Source organism: Phycodurus eques, chromosome 12, assembly GCF_024500275.1.
Source record: "Phycodurus eques isolate BA_2022a chromosome 12, UOR_Pequ_1.1, whole genome shotgun sequence".
Taxonomy (NCBI): Eukaryota; Metazoa; Chordata; class Actinopteri; order Syngnathiformes; family Syngnathidae; genus Phycodurus; species Phycodurus eques.
This window is the reverse complement of record NC_084536.1, coordinates 21,889,397-21,908,477: the sequence shown is the minus strand read 5'-3', so window position 1 is coordinate 21,908,477 and position 19,081 is coordinate 21,889,397. Positions and strand designations below refer to the sequence as shown.

The 19,081-nt window shown below is 41.9% G+C and overlaps 1 protein-coding gene across 1 annotated transcript in view; it reads left to right on the top strand.

Annotated features, from left to right (window-relative positions):
- Positions 1 to 19,081, top strand: part of gpc6b (glypican 6b) — a 94,166-nt gene that overhangs the window by 59,033 nt on the left and 16,052 nt on the right. Inside the window, 1 exon segment of the mRNA XM_061692545.1 lies at positions 804 to 947. Coding sequence (XP_061548529.1) covers positions 804 to 947 — 144 coding nt within the window.

Here is a 19,081-nt window from a genome sequence, read left to right as displayed (position 1 = left end):
GTATGTAAGTATTTAATCCCTTCATCATATTACATATACACAACAAACTGATGGATAACTAATTTTGAAATCAGAATTCAAGGATGATAGTTTGTTCAACTATTGTTCAAGTTCCTGTAAAAAGGGGTTTGGTAACAAGAAAATGCTTGCAATATCTTAATGTTATTACTATTAAATAGGACAACTAAAAATTTTGGTACAGATTTTAGCAAGAATCATGGAAGTTGACATGATTTGCTTTCACGGGCCACATAAAATGATGTGGCAGGCCCGATCTGGCCCCCGGGCCAAGAGTTTGGCACCTGTGATCTTTATTTGACTTTGGATGTGTGGCACTTGAAAATACCTACGTTTTATTTACGCATTTAATTACACTGAGACCTGCAGCGTAAATCAGCAGTTGATGTGTTTTATGGCATTTTTCTACCACCCACTAAATAATACAAAAAAAAAGTTTGAAAAAATGTGCAGAACTGTAAAGATGTTTCCATTCCCACATAGTGTTGATGTCAGTTGTGATTCAAGCCCTCTGCAGGCTTTCCCATACAACGCATACAGTCATGCTATATGTGGTATTTTTCCAAAAGCTGTAAAACTTAAATAACGTCGGTCGCAGCCCGGCTGAATCACCGTGAGCGTCACCGTGGTTACCTCAGCCTGCAGCCCATTATATACCAGCAGTGTGTGGTGTTCAACGATTCGCACAGTCTCTAAGAAAACATCGTGTTTTCCCTCCTTCTCTCCATCCAAAAAAGTCACTTCAGAGCCTGACCGTCGGGTGCCCGTGTTTTTTGTAATTGCAGGCTTTTCAAGGTTGCGGTCAGCCAAAACCCTCAGGAATGACGAGGTCTGCCCGTGGCGTTCCGGATGTGTTCAACGCCCGCTTCAGGCCCTACAACCCAGACGAGCGTCCCACCACGGCAGCTGGCACGAGCCTAGACAGACTGGTAAGGACATCGAGCGGCACTTGCTTTTCATGGCATAAACACCATTTGTCTCTCACGCGCCTGACACCGTTGATTAAAGCCGGTGATTTGCCAGTCCCCCGCCGATGGCAATTCATTGCACGTACTCGGCCCGCATCTATCGATCGGCGTTTGTTAACGAATCAACAGCCTCCTCCGCCCCTCGGAGAGCGCGGCGTGCCACGACGTGCCCTTCTCCTGTCTGTCTGTGTGCTTGGCAAACAGAGCAGACAAGGCTGAAGGCTGTTTCCGAGAGCTGACCACGGCCATTGTTTGCTGCAAAGCCAGCCCTTCATATCAGATGGGCTGAGTGTTTGCGGGATTGGACTTTTATACATGCATTTACCATCTCAAACAACCTTGAGGGCTAAAATGCTACAGCCGGAGTAAAGGTTACGTGCTGACAGCCAAATGAAGCTAAAGAGCAGGTCTCGTCATGCCGTAAATAGTTTTTCAGCCACAATGCCCTCTTTGCCTGTTTGACAATGTGACAAAATGTCAAATGACTGCATGAGTTGCCAATCAGGCGGCACGGTGGGCGACCGGTTTGAGCGTCTGCCTCACAGTTCTGAGGACCGGGGTTCAATCCCCGGCCCCGCCTGTGTGGAGTTTGCATGTTCTCCCCGTGCCTGCGTGGGGTTTCTCCGGGCAGTCCGGTTTCCTCCCACATCCCAAAAACATGCATGCTAGGTTAATTGGCAACTCTAAACTGCCCGTAGGTGTGACTGTGAGTGCGAATGGTTGTCTGTTTGTATGTGCCCTGCGATTGGCTGGCAACCAGTTCAGGGTGTACCCCGCCTCCTGCCCGATGACAGCTGGGATAGGCTCCAGCACGCCCGCGACCCGCGTGAGGAGAAGCGGCTCAGAAAATGGATGGATGGATGGATGGATGGACTTGCCAGTCAACTTACCCTCGCTATTAAAAATCCATACTTTGTCACTTTACTGATATATAATTTGTCTTTTTCTTCAACAATGCATGTTTGTTTGATGCAATGCTAATTGTTTTTTAATGTCCATTCGCCCATTTTTGAGGTTTTCTTTTAAGTCTCCACTCAGCTCATTTTTGAACCTACACAATTAATTAAGACTTTCTTTCTTTCCCCGTTTCTCTCTGCTGCAAACCAGAGGATTATTTGGAATACCATGCAACACAGCGTAAGCTTCAACATATTTCTACTCTTCTGCTTGGGGTGGAGAGTTACTTTAAATGTCCTTTAAAATGAATGGTAAATTGAGTCATTGCTATTTTTTAATTAGACAATCTTCCCTGACTGCATGGTCATAAGTCTTATTTTGATTTCGCTTGTCCTCTTCCATCCCAGATGATTTTGGGTAGAGATCACAGGGCACATTTAGAAAAACAACATTTCACACACACATTCACACGGAAAGATAATTTAGAGTCTTCAATTAAACTAACGTGCATGTTTTTGGAATGTGGGAGAAAGCTGGAGAACATGGAAACGTCACACAGGAAGACCGGAGCCGAGATTCAAACCCAGAACCTCAGAACTGTGAGACAAAAATGCCATGCACTCCCACACCGCGCTACCTGACACTTGCTAACTGAGCAGAGTAATAGGGATGTATAGAAATAATGCTAATAATGATGCAGTGAATGTAATGCAACTTTCCATAACTACGCTGGCTGAGTATGAACAAAATGATAAAAATGCAAGCACAGTACTAACTGTATTAGTACTAACCAATTAGATATGTTAATACTGCAGATCCTGTTTCAAAGTTTCCTTGACCTCTCAAATTAGTAGATTAATATTAACCACCCCAAGGAGATCTAAATTTAGACAGGACATAATGGTCCTCCAGAAGTCCCTGGCTCCGGGACAAAGTTCCTGCAGTCGTAATTTGTAGAAGTGTTTAAATTTTTTTTACATGTGCCTTCGTACTGCTCGGTCGCCTCACATAGCTGATATACTGGTGGCTTTCTTTTGACAACAAACCTTTGTTGTTTTTGTTTTGTCTCACTGACTTCAATAATCAATTCCACACAATCAATCCACATAATTGTTCATTCATCAATTGGTATGACCATCCCTACTTCTACTCATAGTTTTGCCATGAACACTTCAAAATAGTAATTACTACATGCGTAAATGTGTCAATGACACCCTTACTACTCCCTCTTATAAGTAGCATCTGATGCTTGCTGAGCACTCATAGTCAACGGGTTGCATGAACATGTGAAATTTCTTACTTTTATTACTGGCTGCAGCAGTTCGTATCATCCTATAGCACAGCTCCAGCCTTTAAACTTTATTTTATTCTTACAAAGTCATTAACTCATCAAGGATGGCTTAACCATATGCCAGCATGTCCTCAGGTGGCGAGGATCCCTCAACACAAACCTTCCTCAATTAACCTATCTATTCTGGAACTATCCCCTGTCCAACGTTTGTAATAGCACGGACAGCAAAATCAGGAGGTGACCTGGTCTGACAGAGCACCGCTGCCAGCATTTGCTCTAACGGTACAGCGACGCGGGCAGGCGGCCAGGCAGGCATGCGGGGGCCGCTCATGAATAATCAGCCGGCATTCAGACAGGAAATTGCGGGAACAGACAGAGACTGTGTCATATGCGTGAAGTGGACCAGTTGCAAATGCAGAAAATAGCAGCAGCCAAGGCTGCCAAGCTATAGGCGACGCGTCATCACATTGTGATTAAATCAGCCCAAAACCCAGCGTATGATCATATCATCATATCATGGGCAATAGTTATGTTCACGCCATCAAACATGACCTTCATCTTTGAAGTGAGTCATATGGTGAAAAGTATTGAAGTTCGTTAATGATGCTCGAATTGTTTTTAATGTTGCCGGAGGTGTCTAAGGTCATATTTGAAATACCATGCACATCTGCTGTGAACTCACTCAGTGGCTTACCTCCAGCTGCTAAATATTGAACAGCGAGACGCTACCGCTAATAGCAGCAAGGACATTCGTGCGCAGCCGGGATATACATGTACTTGAAATGGTCCTCAATGTCACAGAGTGACGGACTTTGTTTATTTTATATACTATTTCACAAATCTGCACCAACACCCTAGTATTTCACCTACTTCCCTTACATAGCTCGCCAACCTTTTTGCCTTACTCTACCATACCTCCTAATATCTGACACAAGCAAACAGTATTACAATCTGACACTACCTATTACCTTACCCACCGACTAAGATACCAGCCTATGGACTAACTATTCTACTTATTCAACCTTCCTTCCTACTTGATTGTCTTGTTGAATACCATATCTACTACCTTATCCACTTTCTAATCTCCTACAACTTGACCAAGCTTTCCTAGAAGACTAACTTACATACTACACTTTCTGACACAACCAACCTAAAAATGAGTCTACCCACTACTGCCCACATCCTTGCCCCATGCTGTACACTGCCTATTAGTGAGCCACTAATCCATCCATTAGGGAACCTTCTACTTATCCACTAATTTACCCATTACCCAACCTACATCCCTACCAAACTACGGTCTGGCACAACCTTCCTGCTACCTACCACCCAATCTACCAATCTAACTAACTATTCTATGTATCAACTACCTACCCTACCCACTGCTATGAGCCCACCCTATCTACTATCATACCTCACCTATTACCCGACCCATGTATCAATTTGAAAGCCGGCCTGCCAGCTGCTCCAAATATACGTACATCACACTACTATACCACCAACCTACGAGACTAACCGTTTACCAATCTAAGAATTTATCTGCCAGCGATTACAAATACAAACCACTACACGGCTCTACAGAACCCGTACTATCCTACATGATTGAGTTACTACTCTAAACACCTAGTACATACCTGTCTACCCTTCTGTACGACCATACTTACATACCCATCCACTATTTAACAGTGCATGACCAACTTAAGAGTTGCCTTATATCAGACACCCCAGTCTATTATCCTACCCCAGCTAGAATCATAACATACAATTGATGTATGAAAAAAAGTTGTCATTGAGGGGAACTTAGGCCCATGTCATGACTGAAAGTACAATGGCCTGTGCAGTGGCCCTTACAGCAGAATATATGTGTTTTTTTAAAGTACTCTCCACCTTTCTTTTTCCTCTGTTTCCTTTTTTTATTAAAAAACAACATATTTTGTTCAGTGTGTACTGTTGTGGTTGAAAGGTTTTACCGGGACATTCTCTTTTCATGCACAACATAAAAGCAAAGAAGAAGTTGAATCGCAGTGCCACTCGCAGCTCTTTGAAGAGAATATGACACCCTGTTATTGTTTTTTTGCGGCTTTGTCTCTGTTACAAATACAACGTAGAAGAACGTGTCACACAGTCCGGCAGCTCCTGTGTGCAATCATTAGTATAGCAGAATTTCGACGTCTTCTGCTGGATAGGGGGTTATAAATGGATTCCATGTGTAAAGCACATCTTTGTTTTTGCTCCCGCTGTCCTCCTTTACATACCGATGCACAATAATTACCCACGACAGCGATGATGTTCCGCCTTGTGAAAAGCTGAAAAGAGTTTAACTTGCCCTTTGATAGGAATGTCTTGTGTGGAAGTACAGCCATACATTTGTTAGTGAAGGAATACGGGAAGGATGGCAGCTGTGGGGTTGAGCGGCGGTGTCCACCTCCAGCTCAATGAGCCATGATGCTTTAATTGCCTGACATTCTGTCAGAGCACACACCCCTGAAGCCCAGCGAGAAATGGAGATCACAAAAGTCCAAAAGTGGCGATAAAGGCACAACAGACTGTTAAGTTCAGAGCCGCATTATAGATAAGAAGAGAAGCGTTTAATTTGGCAATTGTTACAAGTTTTAAAGGGCTTTTGTGTCCTTTTGTGCAATACAGTCTGGTGTTTTATGAAGATGTATGGGGTGACGCAAAAAGTCACTAGACTGTAGATTTTTAATGAAAGAAATTATTGCGATTTTATCATTTAAATAGTCTGTCCTCAATAAATTCAAGCAACTTACACAAGGGAGCTTTTACGAATTTGTGACGCTGCTTGACTTCCAAATTTATGAATCTTGCATCTCAATAAATTACAATATTGCGGAAAACACATTTTATTTCAGTAGTTCAATTTAAAAATTAAACTCGTATCTTTTTTATAATTTTGATAAATTACGCTTTACAGCAAACATCCATCCATCCATCCATTTTCTGAGCCGCTTCTACTCACTAGGGTCGCGGACGTGCTGGAGTCTATTCCAGCTAACATCGGGCAGGAGGCGGGGTACACCCTGAACCGGTTGCCAGCCAATCACAGGGCCCATACAAACAAACAACCATTCGCACTCACATGTCAATTAACATACCATGCATGTTTTTGGTATGCGGGAGGAAAACCGTAGTGCCTGGAGAAAACCCATACAGGCACGGGGAGAACATGCAAACTCCACACAGGTGGGGCCGGGAGTTGAACCCCGCTCCTCAGAACTGTGAGGCAGACGCTCTAACCAGTCGTCCACCGTGCCGCCCTTTACAGCAAACAAAATCCCCAAATTCAGCAAGAAATTGGATTATAAAAGAAACAAAAATATTTATAATACAGAAATAATGCAACAATTTGCAATCAGTAAAGTATTTTCCTATATGTTTCACTTTTTGAATTGAACTACTGAAATAAATGAACTCTTCTATATTGTAATTTATTCAGATGCAGCCGTTGGTGTTGGTTAGCAAAGGCAAGCACTATCAAATCATGCTAATCTGCACATCGAACAGAATGCAATGCAGCTCTCCTTACCTTTTCTTTGACATGATAGCAGGGGTGCCATACCGGTGGGGGATGTGGGTGTTCCGCGTCATAGAGCCTCTGCATAGGAGTCCGGCATCTTCGTCACCTGAAAGTCACTTCGGATCTTCACCCAGACAAGCAGATCATAAGATGTGCGTAGGAACTCGATTTGTGGGCAGTAATTATGCAAACTAGCCCCAGTTTTACATAACAGCACCGCGGAAATGCAGAAGGGCTCACTCACATACACGTTTTCATAAATAAGCACATAAGAGATTTACTTGGTTGATTGTCACAACAAACTCTTTGTATACAAGCCATTCAAAAGTGACGCTTCTCTAATATGGCACCTTTAAGTAACATTTTAACTGTCAAAATTAGTTAACCACTTTAAGTAAAGCTAAAATAAAGTAAAACTTCTCATCCTTTGAAGACATGCAATAGAGAGGAAACGGAGCGTGTTTTATAGATATTGTTGTTATTGTGTGGCGTCCATAACAACACACAATGAGCTTTGTAGACATTTTATCAGCATCTACCTTTAAAGGTAATGAAGCAGCCAGAAAACTGCCTAAATTTCCAGTTCTGTTTATCATCACACATTCCTTCTTTGGTCATTATTTGCAGCCCTCTGTAATGGCATCATAAATGACAACAATCTCAACTAACTAACTTGTGGAGTTAATCCTTTAGATGCTCATTGAGCTCAAGTCTCACACTAGCTTTTTGCGTGACGTATCCCGTGATAATATTTTACAGACTGACTTTTAAGGCACACGTTTCCGGAAATTTTTGATCTAACTACAAATTATACATATTTTCGGTTAGTCCGATTTTAAGGTTCCAATGTAGTTGCTTGCAATGATTTCGACTGGATTCTTCTTTTTTTAATTTATTTATTTATGTTTGAATACGAGCATGGTCAGAGCTTGATTATTGTGACCTCACACCAATGGTAAAAGCTATCATTGCAGACAAATTATAGCTCCTTTTTCATTGTGGCGATATAATTTACTGCTGTTTCTCTGCACTCGCCTCCTTGCCACGCTTTGCCATGTTAAACATTTTTTTGCACCGCAGGATGAGGCTTGCATTGTCAGTAAAGAATCAACAGCGGGTATCCAAGGTGGATTTAGGCACACACCCCCAAGGTTTGTCCAAGCTCGCCACCGCAATTTGAAACTCAAAGCAGACAAACAATTCAAAAAGAGGCACACGCTGCCAGACAGTTCTGAAAAACCGACGTAGGTTCACTCGATGTGAGCACGTACGAGGATTAACAAGACAAACACAGTGGGTCCCTTTTCTGCATTTGTTTTGTCATCTTTCCTTGTTCCTTCTCAATTCCCGCATAGTTTTGCTTCAAGTACATAAATAAAACTTTATCTTGGATTGAACTTCCCTGTCACTGCATTTTTCTGCCAGCCCCATTAAAACTAAGTTACTAACCCATGGTGCCGCCGCCACCCACCCTCACCAGATGCTTTGTGTTGAGAAATAGAAAACTCGTGTTACCTTCAACAATGTACAGCCACACAGATGAACCCCTGAGACTGCACTCTTGCCTGGCCTCTAGTCAAAATAAATATTCAATACATACTTTTGCTGGAACATCAGTTACACAAACAGCTTTGTACAAAATAAGGAGATTCGAAGCCAAAGGGTTTGAAACTCCAAAAAGCGAGGTGTAAAAATACTTTTTTATTGACTTATAATTGCTAGAGAGATCTGTCATCTATCTTAAACGATACAATTATTTGCTTTGGAATAACCCTACCCATTTAACACACGAAACCATATCCTCAGTGCTGTGCTTTTGTGTGGACGGATGGCCCCATGGTTAAGTATTCCACTCCTGGCACCATTTGTCACAGAACTTTGAGGAATAATATCATCAACTCAGATCTGAAGCAACGTCTGGTTTTAGCTCAAGACACTACCTTCCCTTTTCATACAATTGTCCCATTTCAATCCATCTATTGAGTTATGTATCCCTGGTATCTGTTGCACATGGGTCCTTCCACGCCACAGACCATCCCACTTCTGAGAACAGTTCTCATAGAACTCTAAGGATGTGTGTCCTCTTCCCAGATTTGAATCAGTCTTAAACATGTCCACTGACCTTGACACACTAACTTCCAAGGGTTCTTCCATGCCAGAGATTGCCAAACAACTAGCCATCCCACTTACCCTGAACTAAACTAAACCCTGATTTGAACCCAGTTCTCACTGATTTAAAAACCTGTGAGCCCCAGACTCTTAGGTATGGATGGCCTCAAAGCTAACAGCCCCACTCCTGTCACCATTTGTCACAGAACACAGAGATAACACCCTTACCCTCACCACAAATGGCCTTAGCGTCAAGCATCCCACTTTTGACACCATTTGTCACAGAACACTGAGGAGTAGTACCCTCAATCTAGATTTGAACAGTGGTCTGTTGTATTGAAACAACTGTACAGGCTACCTCCCCATTCCAAACAGGTACCACATTTCTATCATCCTACTGCTTCATCCATTCCCACAATGTTTACCATCGGGGTCACTTGTCTCAAGTCCTTTCAACTGAACACACCACAGATGGACTCACATCAAACCATCCCACTTCTGACACCATTTGATGAACTCTGATGAGGAGTACCTTCACCCCATATTTAACCCCAAGTCTTCTGAGTTAAAAAAAAAATAATGTACGCTAACTAAAGCTCTTTGGCATGATAGCCAGAATGTTTACACCACTACTAACCGTCCTACTTCTGTCACCATTACTTTTGGAATTAGGGTCGATGGTTTTGGAAAAACCTGTTCACTAACCACAACACCAAAAAAAAAAAAAAAGACAGACTGTCTGGCCATGGTAGCCATATCCTATACATAACCATAGTGACAGCGCACTTCCTCACAGAACCACAAATAAAAAACAAAAGTCAGCCCCCTTTAATTTCCCTCAGGGATGAATAAATACCGCTTTAAATTTGTGTCCGAAGGCGGAAGTCATGTTGTTTAGGTCTCTCAGTGCAATAAGAGGGCGGCAAGCTGTATCATTATCTTCGACTTAGAAAGACGTGGGCTTTATTTTCAGTTTTCGGCATGGTTGTCTGTGTTTTGTGCTATTTCTCAACCACTATGGCCTGCCCTGCTAGGAAATTGCTGTTATGGAAGGTGTGTTTTATGATGTGCGCTTGTTTGAGCTCAGTTTTTCCACCTGCTGTATATATTTATGATTTGGCTATCTGTTGATTAAAATGGTCTTTTGAGCTGCATGCAACACTCCTGTTCACAGCTCACGTACTACAGCATGTTGATATACAGTAGATTGGTTAAAATGGAGTTAAATTTATTTCTCGTGCATTTCTTTCTCTCCCTGCCATGCTCAACAGGAAACACAGAATAAAACATCCAAATGTGGTTTGTGAAGTCAAAAAGAACCAAGCCACTCCTTTCCCAAACAGCTTGACCCTGACATTATAAGCTGCAGCCCAGAAATAATGCAACGTCAAGCCACGAGGAAATTCTTGTACTGGAGCCAGTTTAATGGAAGTGAATTGAGCCCATCGCTGTCCACAGCTCCGCTCTCGCCAAATTGTTGCACCTAGCGGGCCATGTAATTATGTAGATTCCAAAGATTCTAACATGCTTCTTCATAGACCACGAGAAAGAACTGGGCGATGAGTGCACATGTGGCAAGTGTGGTGTTTAATTTATTGTTCGCTGCTTCCTCCGTGAGGAAGTTTTATTTCAAGGAATTACCTCCGCTTCCATGGAAATGATTATGACTTTCCAAATTGGGCAAGTCATCAGCGCTTCCTATTGCAGGCTAACCACCTGTGAGTCTGCACTTTATATGCCACATGAAGGTAGAGACTAAGTCAATGTTCCATGAGGACATTTTAATTTAGCATTGCTATAGGCTGAACGTTAGACATTTTAATGTAATGTGCGTTGGAGTCCTGCCTTTACATCACATACAGTACATCCTTTATGAAATGAGTGACATGTAAGACAAAGCTGGTTTTAAAAAAAAAAAAAAAAAAAAAAAAAAAATGATTTCTTCAAACAAGGGGTGTTGCAAGATTTTCCACAATTATTGCCTTAACTGAAAAAAGGCCAATTAACAGTTAATGCAGGTGATTCTGTCAGGTTGAAAACATTCATACATTGAACAAACTCGGATCATTAAATGGAGTACTTAATCACAGAGTAGGTATTCATACAAAACAAAGTATTGCAGAAGCACATGCCTAAGGTTTGCCAATTTGACTTTAGGTCATCAACCATCACAAGTATATACACAGTTCACTCAAACTAAATCCCACAAGTTTGTATGAGGAGGCTCAAAGTTTATGATCCAGCACCTCCCATCTGTCATTCCCTTTGCCAGTTCACTTGATGCACTTCCAGTGATTTCAAAATAAGTGAACACCTGTTGAGAAGGTAAACACTAAAAGGACCAGAAAAGAACCCCATTGGTTTTGAATGCTCGCCAACACAAGACAGTTACTGTAATTTGTGTATAATGTGCATCATTACATATATATGGGAAATTACAGTAAGATAGCAAAGGATGAAATCGGTACACGCCCTTTGTCATCCCTCTATCAGTCACAGTTCTCTTAATTAAGTTTTTGAACATTTGCAATTAGGATCTCAGATTCTAGTGACTGACTTTTCCTTGTTAGGTCTGAATTCATTACTTCCCAGTTTCTTGATCAGCCACTGCATGTAATGCCTCCATCTTGTGTTAAATTGTCCAGTGAACACCAACAGAATAAATAGATTCAAGTATACAAATTTATTCCAGTTTCTGCCATTAAAGTGAACAGATGAAACCCTGGAAGAAAGAAAGTTTAGAGGTGGCACACGTTTCAAATTGACAAACTTGAACCATAGTTTAGTCTTACCTGCTCAGCCATGGGGGATTCTACCAAGAAATCCAATGTGGGGCACACCCACGCTGACAGCAATTTGCAAGGCAAGGGCAATGACTAAAAAGAGGTACACAGTAAGGCTGAGGGCAAGGAAGAGGGTCGCATGGATGGCAAATACAGCTTGGGCAACCACTTTGCTCTGGGTTAGCCAACTCAGGTTGACTGGATTGCTGTTGATCCCAACTACTTTTTGGGCTTCTAGGGGAGCTCCCAGCCAGCTCAGCAGCAGCAGCAAAACCTCCATGTGTATCACCATCTCCTGAAGAGAGGAACTAGTGAATCTGTGCACTCACAGAACAGGTACTTACCAGAGAAGCTGGTGAGGTTTTCACCAAGGATGAAGAGAAAGCAATAGGTAGCCACCTGCAGTCTTTGAGTAATCTACCAACTAGATTTGTTAAAATGCACTTTATAGTGTATATGAAACAAGTTGTTGCTCCCCAATCGGCCTTTTTTTGAAGACACGTTTTGTGTGTGTTCTCTGTCAATTGACTGTCTGTTGTCGTACGAGAGCGGCTCCAACTACCGGAGACAAATTCCTTGTGTGTTTTTGGACATACTTGGCAAATAAAGAGGATTCTGATGAACTCCCGAATGTTTTTATTTTGTAACACCACCACCCCCCCCCCCCTCCCCTCCCAATGAAGTACGGCAGGGACGTAACAGACAGACATTAAAGGAGCCATGCCCATCTTAGTCCATGCTGGGTCAGATCCTGACATTTGACAAAGCAGAATAAATAAATAATGCATTAGCCTCCAAAAGGTTAGTCATCTCCATCTTCTCAGTCCATGGACTGCTGTGTACATCCGTGATCTTTCATGTCAAGGTCCTGATTGTCTGCCGGTACGTTCTCTCAAAAAAAGTGCAGTCTTGAGTTACTTCACTGAATTACTTCAACTTGTCAATCAAGAGGTTTACATACGACAACCCTCCCACCGGGGAGCAGACGGAAGAGCCGGCTGTCGAGGACTAGACTGCCAGCTCGGGGCACTGGAATGTAACGCCCCACTTTGGTCCAATCTATTGCACTGAAGAGATGCTACTTTTAACAAGAGTCACTGGGTGAAAATTCAGGCTTCAGGTGAACGAGACAACTTTAGTCCTCATAACCTTAATTTACCCCAACTCATCTAAAAATAGATGCATACATTACTACATATTTAATAATAGACATTTTTTTTTTAATTATTTAAGGTGGCTCAGCACCCTAGCGCCCTCTTTTGACCAGCCACCACTGGTACTTACCCTTTGCTTGTTGTCCAAAGGCTAACAGCCAGAGCACAATCACCCTGAAGAGAGAAAGTTAGCAAACAGACTAAAAAGTCAGTATTGACAAAGTCTGTAAAAAGGACAAAAAGCAACATTACCTCAAATACAAGTCACAAGCCATTGATGAATGCGGTCAATTGTTCCTGCTTACGACTTGGCTTTGCAACATCTGTTGGCTCTGCGCCAAACTGGCTCCATTTAAGTGCTCTCACATGCACCAATCAGCATGCTACTCTTGATCATTGCACCCAGGTGTGCAGGAGTTTGTCGCTTGAGTACTGAGAATAACTGGTCTTGTTAAAACACATAATCAGTGGTTCTCAAACTGGGGTTCAGGTACCACCACAGGTCCACAAATTAATCTGCAATCATTTTATGAATATATATTATGTCGTGTCAGGGACCAATTAAACATTAACCCATTAATATCCCTTAGCTTTGGGCCAAAAAGCTCCGATATGATTTTGTAGCTCATCTGTAAGGACTTTTCAAGGGTTCGAGTCAAGCTTTAGACAAAAATGTAAAAATGGCAAGTAGGTGTTGGAGAGATTATTATCTGCTTGTTGGCTACTTACAAGGTGCCCTTGAGCCAGGCACCTTCCCCATCCCTGCAGCTCAAGAGGTGGAGCATGTTTTGTGAACCCGCCCTTTTCACGTTAAGATTCTGCTTACATGCGTGCATGTGTGTGTTCTGGTTGTCTGTCTGGTGTGCAGCAACACAACATAGACAGCAAAGTGTAAACTGAATTTCCCTTTTCATTATTATAATGAATACATTAAATTACATCCATCCATCCATTTTCTGAGCCGCTTCTCCTCACGCGGGTCACGGGCGTGCTGGAGTCTATTCCAGCTAACATCGGGCAGGAGGCGGGGTACACCCTGAACCGGTTGCCAGCCAATCGCAGGGCACATACAAACAAACAACCATTTGCACTCACAGTCACACCTACGGGCAATTTAGAGTCTCCAATTAACGCATGTTTTTGGGATGTGGGAGGAAACCGGAGTGCCCGGAGAAAACCCACGCAGGCACGGGGAGAACATGCAAACTCCACACAGGCGGGGCCGGGGATTGAACCCGGGTCCTCAGAACTGTGAGGCTGACGCTCTAACCAGTGGTCCACCATGCCGCCCATTAAATTACAATTAAATTAAATAAAATCATCCCTGCATGAGTATTTTTTTTTTTTAACAAAAAACATACTTACATACAACCCCAATTCCAATGACGTTGGGATGTTGTGTTAAACATAAATAAAAACAGAATACAATGATTTGCAAATCATGTTCAACTTATATTTAATGGGATACACTGCAAAGATATTTAATGTTCAAACTGATAAACTTGATTGTTTTTAGCAAATAATCATTAAGTTAGAATTTTATGGCTGCAACACGTTCCAAAAAAGCTGGGACAGGTGGCAAAAAAGTCTGAGAAAGTTGAGGAATGCTCATCAAACACCTGGTGAACAGGCTAACTGGGAACAGGTGGGTGCCATGATTGGGTATAAAGGGAGCTTCCCTGAATTGCTCAGTCATTCACAAGCAAAGATGGGGCGAGGTTCACCTCTTTGTGGACAAGTGCCTGAGAAAATAGTCGAACAGTTTAAGGACAATGTTCCTCAACATACAATTGCAAGGAATTTAGGGATTTCATCATCTACGGTCCATAATATCATCAAAAGGTTCAAAGAATCTGGAGAAAACACTGCATGTAAGCGGCAAGGCCGAAAACCAACATTGAATGCCCGTGACATTCGATCCTTCAGCCGGCACTGCATCAAAAAATGACATCAATGTGTCAAGGGTATCACCACATGGGCTAAGGAATACTTCAGAAAACCAATGTCAGTAAATACAGTTTGGCGCTACATCTGTAAGTGCAACTTGAAACTCTACTATGCAAAGCAAAGGTAATTTATCAAACAACACCAAGAAATGCCGCCTGCTTCTCTGGGCCCGAGCTCATCTAAGATGGACTGATGCAAAGTGGAAAAGTCTTCTGTGGTCCAACGACTCCACATATCAAATTGTTTTTGGAAATTGTGGAAGTTGTGTCCTCCGGGCCAAAGAGGAAAAGAACCATTCGGACTGTTATGGACACAAAGTTCAAAAGCCAGCGTCTGTGATAGTGTGGGGCTGTGTTATTGCCAATGGCTTGGGTAACTTACACATTTGTGAAGGCACAATCAATGCTGAAAGGTACATACAGGTTTTGGAGAAACATATGCTGCCATCCAAGCAACGTCTTTTTCATGGACACCCCTGCTTATTTCAGCAAGACAATACCAAACCACATTCTGCACATGTTACAACAGCGTGGCTTCGTAGTAAAAGAGTGCGGGTACTAGACCGGCCTGCCTGCAGTCCAGACCTGTCTCCCATTGAAAATGTGTGGCGCATTATGAAGCTTAAAATACGACAACGGAGACCCCGGACTGTTGAACAGCTGAAGCTGTACATCAAGCAAGAATGGGAAAGAATTCCACCTACAAAGCTTCAACGATGAGTGTCCTCAGTTCCCATACGTTTATTGAATGTTGCTAAAAGAAAAGGTGATGTAACACAGTGGTAAACATGACCCTGTCCCAACTTTTTGGGAACATGTTGCAGCCATAAAATTCTAAGTTAATGATTATTTGCTAAAAACAATAAACTTTATCAGTTTGAACATTAAATATCTTGTCTTTGTAGTGTATTCAATTAAATATAGGTCGGACATGATTTGCAAATCATTGTATTCTGTTTTTATTTATGTTTAACACAATGTCCCAACTTCATTGGAATTGGGGTTGTACATACACTTACAAACTTTATTTCTACTTTCTTTGAGAACAAAGATGTAATATCACGAAAATAAAGTTATATTTTTCAAATTCACTTGTTAAAATGTCTTCCCTTGTTAAACATTGACTTTAATATTATAATACTCCAAATTATGTGATTTGTGTAAGATTATGACTTTGTAGCCCGACAAAATACCTTTGTTGTTGGAAATGTTATACAACTTTTTTTCTTGAAAGAATGAGACTATGATTGTTATCATTGTTGTAAAATGTGATTTTTTTAAATTTTTTTTGTAACATTCTGACTTTTTCTCAAAAACAGGCAACTTTTAATTCCTTTGGCATTTAGGTTAGTTATATTTAATTGGTAGAAATATCTTCCCTGTAAGGGGTCCCTGGACCAAAAAATTTCAGAACCCCGAAACAATAATAATTAAATTAAAAATAAAAATATGCATGTAACAGCAATGCTATTCCACAACATCTAATGACATCCTGTCAGTAAAAACACCAAATAACTCTTAAAATAAGATCGCTAACCCCCAACAAATAACATATTGGTTTATTGCTTCACAGCATTTACTGATGCATAGCAACAGAAAAAGTGAAAAGCCTTCCAACAATAAGGAAACACAAACACTATCTTTATCCTTCCTCTTCCAAGGTAACAAAAACACATTCTTTTTGTAAATGCACAGACCAGTGGCATAAGGGTTTCTTATTAATCTGTATCAAAAGAGAAACCTATTGATTTTAAATGATATCCACCTGCTCACAACTACAAATTTTCAGCAATTTTTCCTAGATGATTGCCCTCCATCAAAGAAGGCATTGATTTGAATCATCACAAGCACAACATATCTCAGATCAAAAAAAATCACAATATGTTCCTTATCATCCCATTCTGGGTCACCGTTTTTAAACAATTATGAGCTACTATTGTCAAATCAATAACCCTCACTGATTTGAAGAAGAAGAAGAAGAATAACCTTTTATTGTCATGAACATGCATGCATGCACGACGAAATTTGTTCTCTCCTTTTAACCCACCACAGTGAACACATACACATGTTAGTGGAACACACTGGAGCAGGGGGCAGCTGAAGCACCCGGGGAGCATTTCGGGGCATCAGTGTCTTGCTCAAGGACACCACAGCCTGTGAGCCCGGGGGATGTTGGTGGATGGTCCAGTCGGGGTCTTGAACCTAGGTACCCCACGGTGGCAGGCGATGATCTTAACCATTGGGCCACGGCTGCCGTTTGTGTTTATATTCACCTCACAATAGTCCGCGTTAAATGTCAAGTTTATGCTTTTTAGGTCGTAGTTTCTGACTAATTTCCAACCTTGGAGACTAACCTCCTACCAGTGTGATCTGTGTGTTGGCCTTGGTTCTCGATATCGTATTGTATACTCTGTATTAAGAGATTAACTCTTAGTAGGAGACCATTTGATCAATAGCAAGTGAAGCCATTTCAAGCCAAGTAAGTACTTACTTACACGGACTTCATTCTGTGACCATGCTCGTAGTGTAAAACACTCATCTCAAATCGTAGGTCCCCATGTAAATGATTGGAAACGCCATTGATCCGTTCCAGCCTTTCCATCTTCCAGACATTCATGGCAGATTTTGGAAGATTAAATTGTCTATAGGGGTGAATGTGAGTATGAATGGTTGTTTGTCTGTATGTGCCCTGCGAGGTGCCGGAGAGCCAGTCCCAGTTGTACCTTGCCACTCAATCCAAGAGTGCTCCGTTTTAGCAAAAAGTCCCGATTGTTGGCGTTTTTGTATCTAGTATTTACAGTATAGTATTTGTGTACTGTACAGAAAATATGTCCACATGAAAGTACAATTTTATTCGATTTGTCTAACAAAAGTACGTTGAGTGCATGAGTAAAGCGCAAGCAGCTGTTTGAAACAAAGCTTCGCCAAAGCCGATGCGTCTCGACCACGCCGGGGGGCCTCTCTTCTTCCACGCCGTATTATTCTGCAATCCATGCAGTGCACTGACATTTAATAGAACTGTGGAAATGAGTATTGCATTCAAAGATGCATGAGGTGAGCTTTGGTAATCCTGCAAAGACAATTTATTGCAGAGTGAATACATCTGTGGCTCTTCATAAATGTGTTGCACGACATTTAGGGAATAAAAGAGAGGGAGTTTCAGCAAGGGAAAAATCATTGTGATGATACATGGGCAAAGGCTGAAAAGACTTATAACAATTCATTTCTGCCAAGCTATGTAGTGACACAGAGTACCAAGGCCAATACACATGTACAGTTATGCACACATTTCCTGATTCATAGCCAACAAACATTTTAGACAGGTACACGCGTATTGCAATTACAGTAGCGCTCATTGCTATAATGCAATCATTAGCATTATTAAGTAAGAGCATTTCGTACAGTTTGAACATCCAGAAGTGAGAGGTCACTGAGGATATTGTGGTGATAATCAGCACATAAGTTGTCCGGTCCTCGGACGTGACTCATTCATAGCTGTCACTGCATAATGAGTTGCACTGGCGCTTTAACACTTCAGGCTGGCAGCTTCCCAAGGGAGCTCTCTCCACGTGGCCCATTGACGACGGCCCTGTTCTCCGCGGAGCATCGCTTCCCTTTAATCATCCCTCTTGTTCAAACGTCTGCCGTCGTAGCCCCGAGCGAGTCACAAGTGCGAACTCACCACTATTTCATCAATATTCTGTCATTTTGATTTCCTCGCCGCAGGATGGACAAGTGATACATTTTCCTCCCAGTGATGGACCGTCTTGGCCAAACGAGGTTGCTGTCATGAGACTTAACGAATAATTAGAGGCGATACTATGTAAAACACGATACTGAATATGACCTACAATGACAACGTGTAATAAGACATTATGGTGAGAAAAGACTGCAATTTATCATCCAAGTGAAGAAAGAACATGATCAATTGCACTATGATCACATTTGGAGGATGTTTGCTGATGGCAAAGGACCTCCGGGACGCTGTCTGCTTTCAGAATCAGAATCAGAATCATCTTTATTTGCCAAGTATGTCCAAAAAAAACAGGAGGAATTTGTTTCCGGTAGTTGGAGCCTCTCTAGAACGACAACAGACAGTCAATTGACAGAGAACACTTTTGAGACATAAAGACATTGACAAAAAAACAAAACAGTCACTGAGCAATAAAGGGTTGCTAGTTGTCTGGTAATGCCGGTACATGTTTTTTTTGTTTTTTTTGACAATTGTGCAAAAGATGCAGAGTCCTCTAGCACTTAGAGCAGTTCGAATGACTAATATTGCGAATAGTCCGGTGGCAATGACCATTGTGCAAAGGGCGCCGAGACTTCAAGGAGTGTATGCAGTTTAAAGTGACGAGTAGCCTGATAATCTGGGACAAC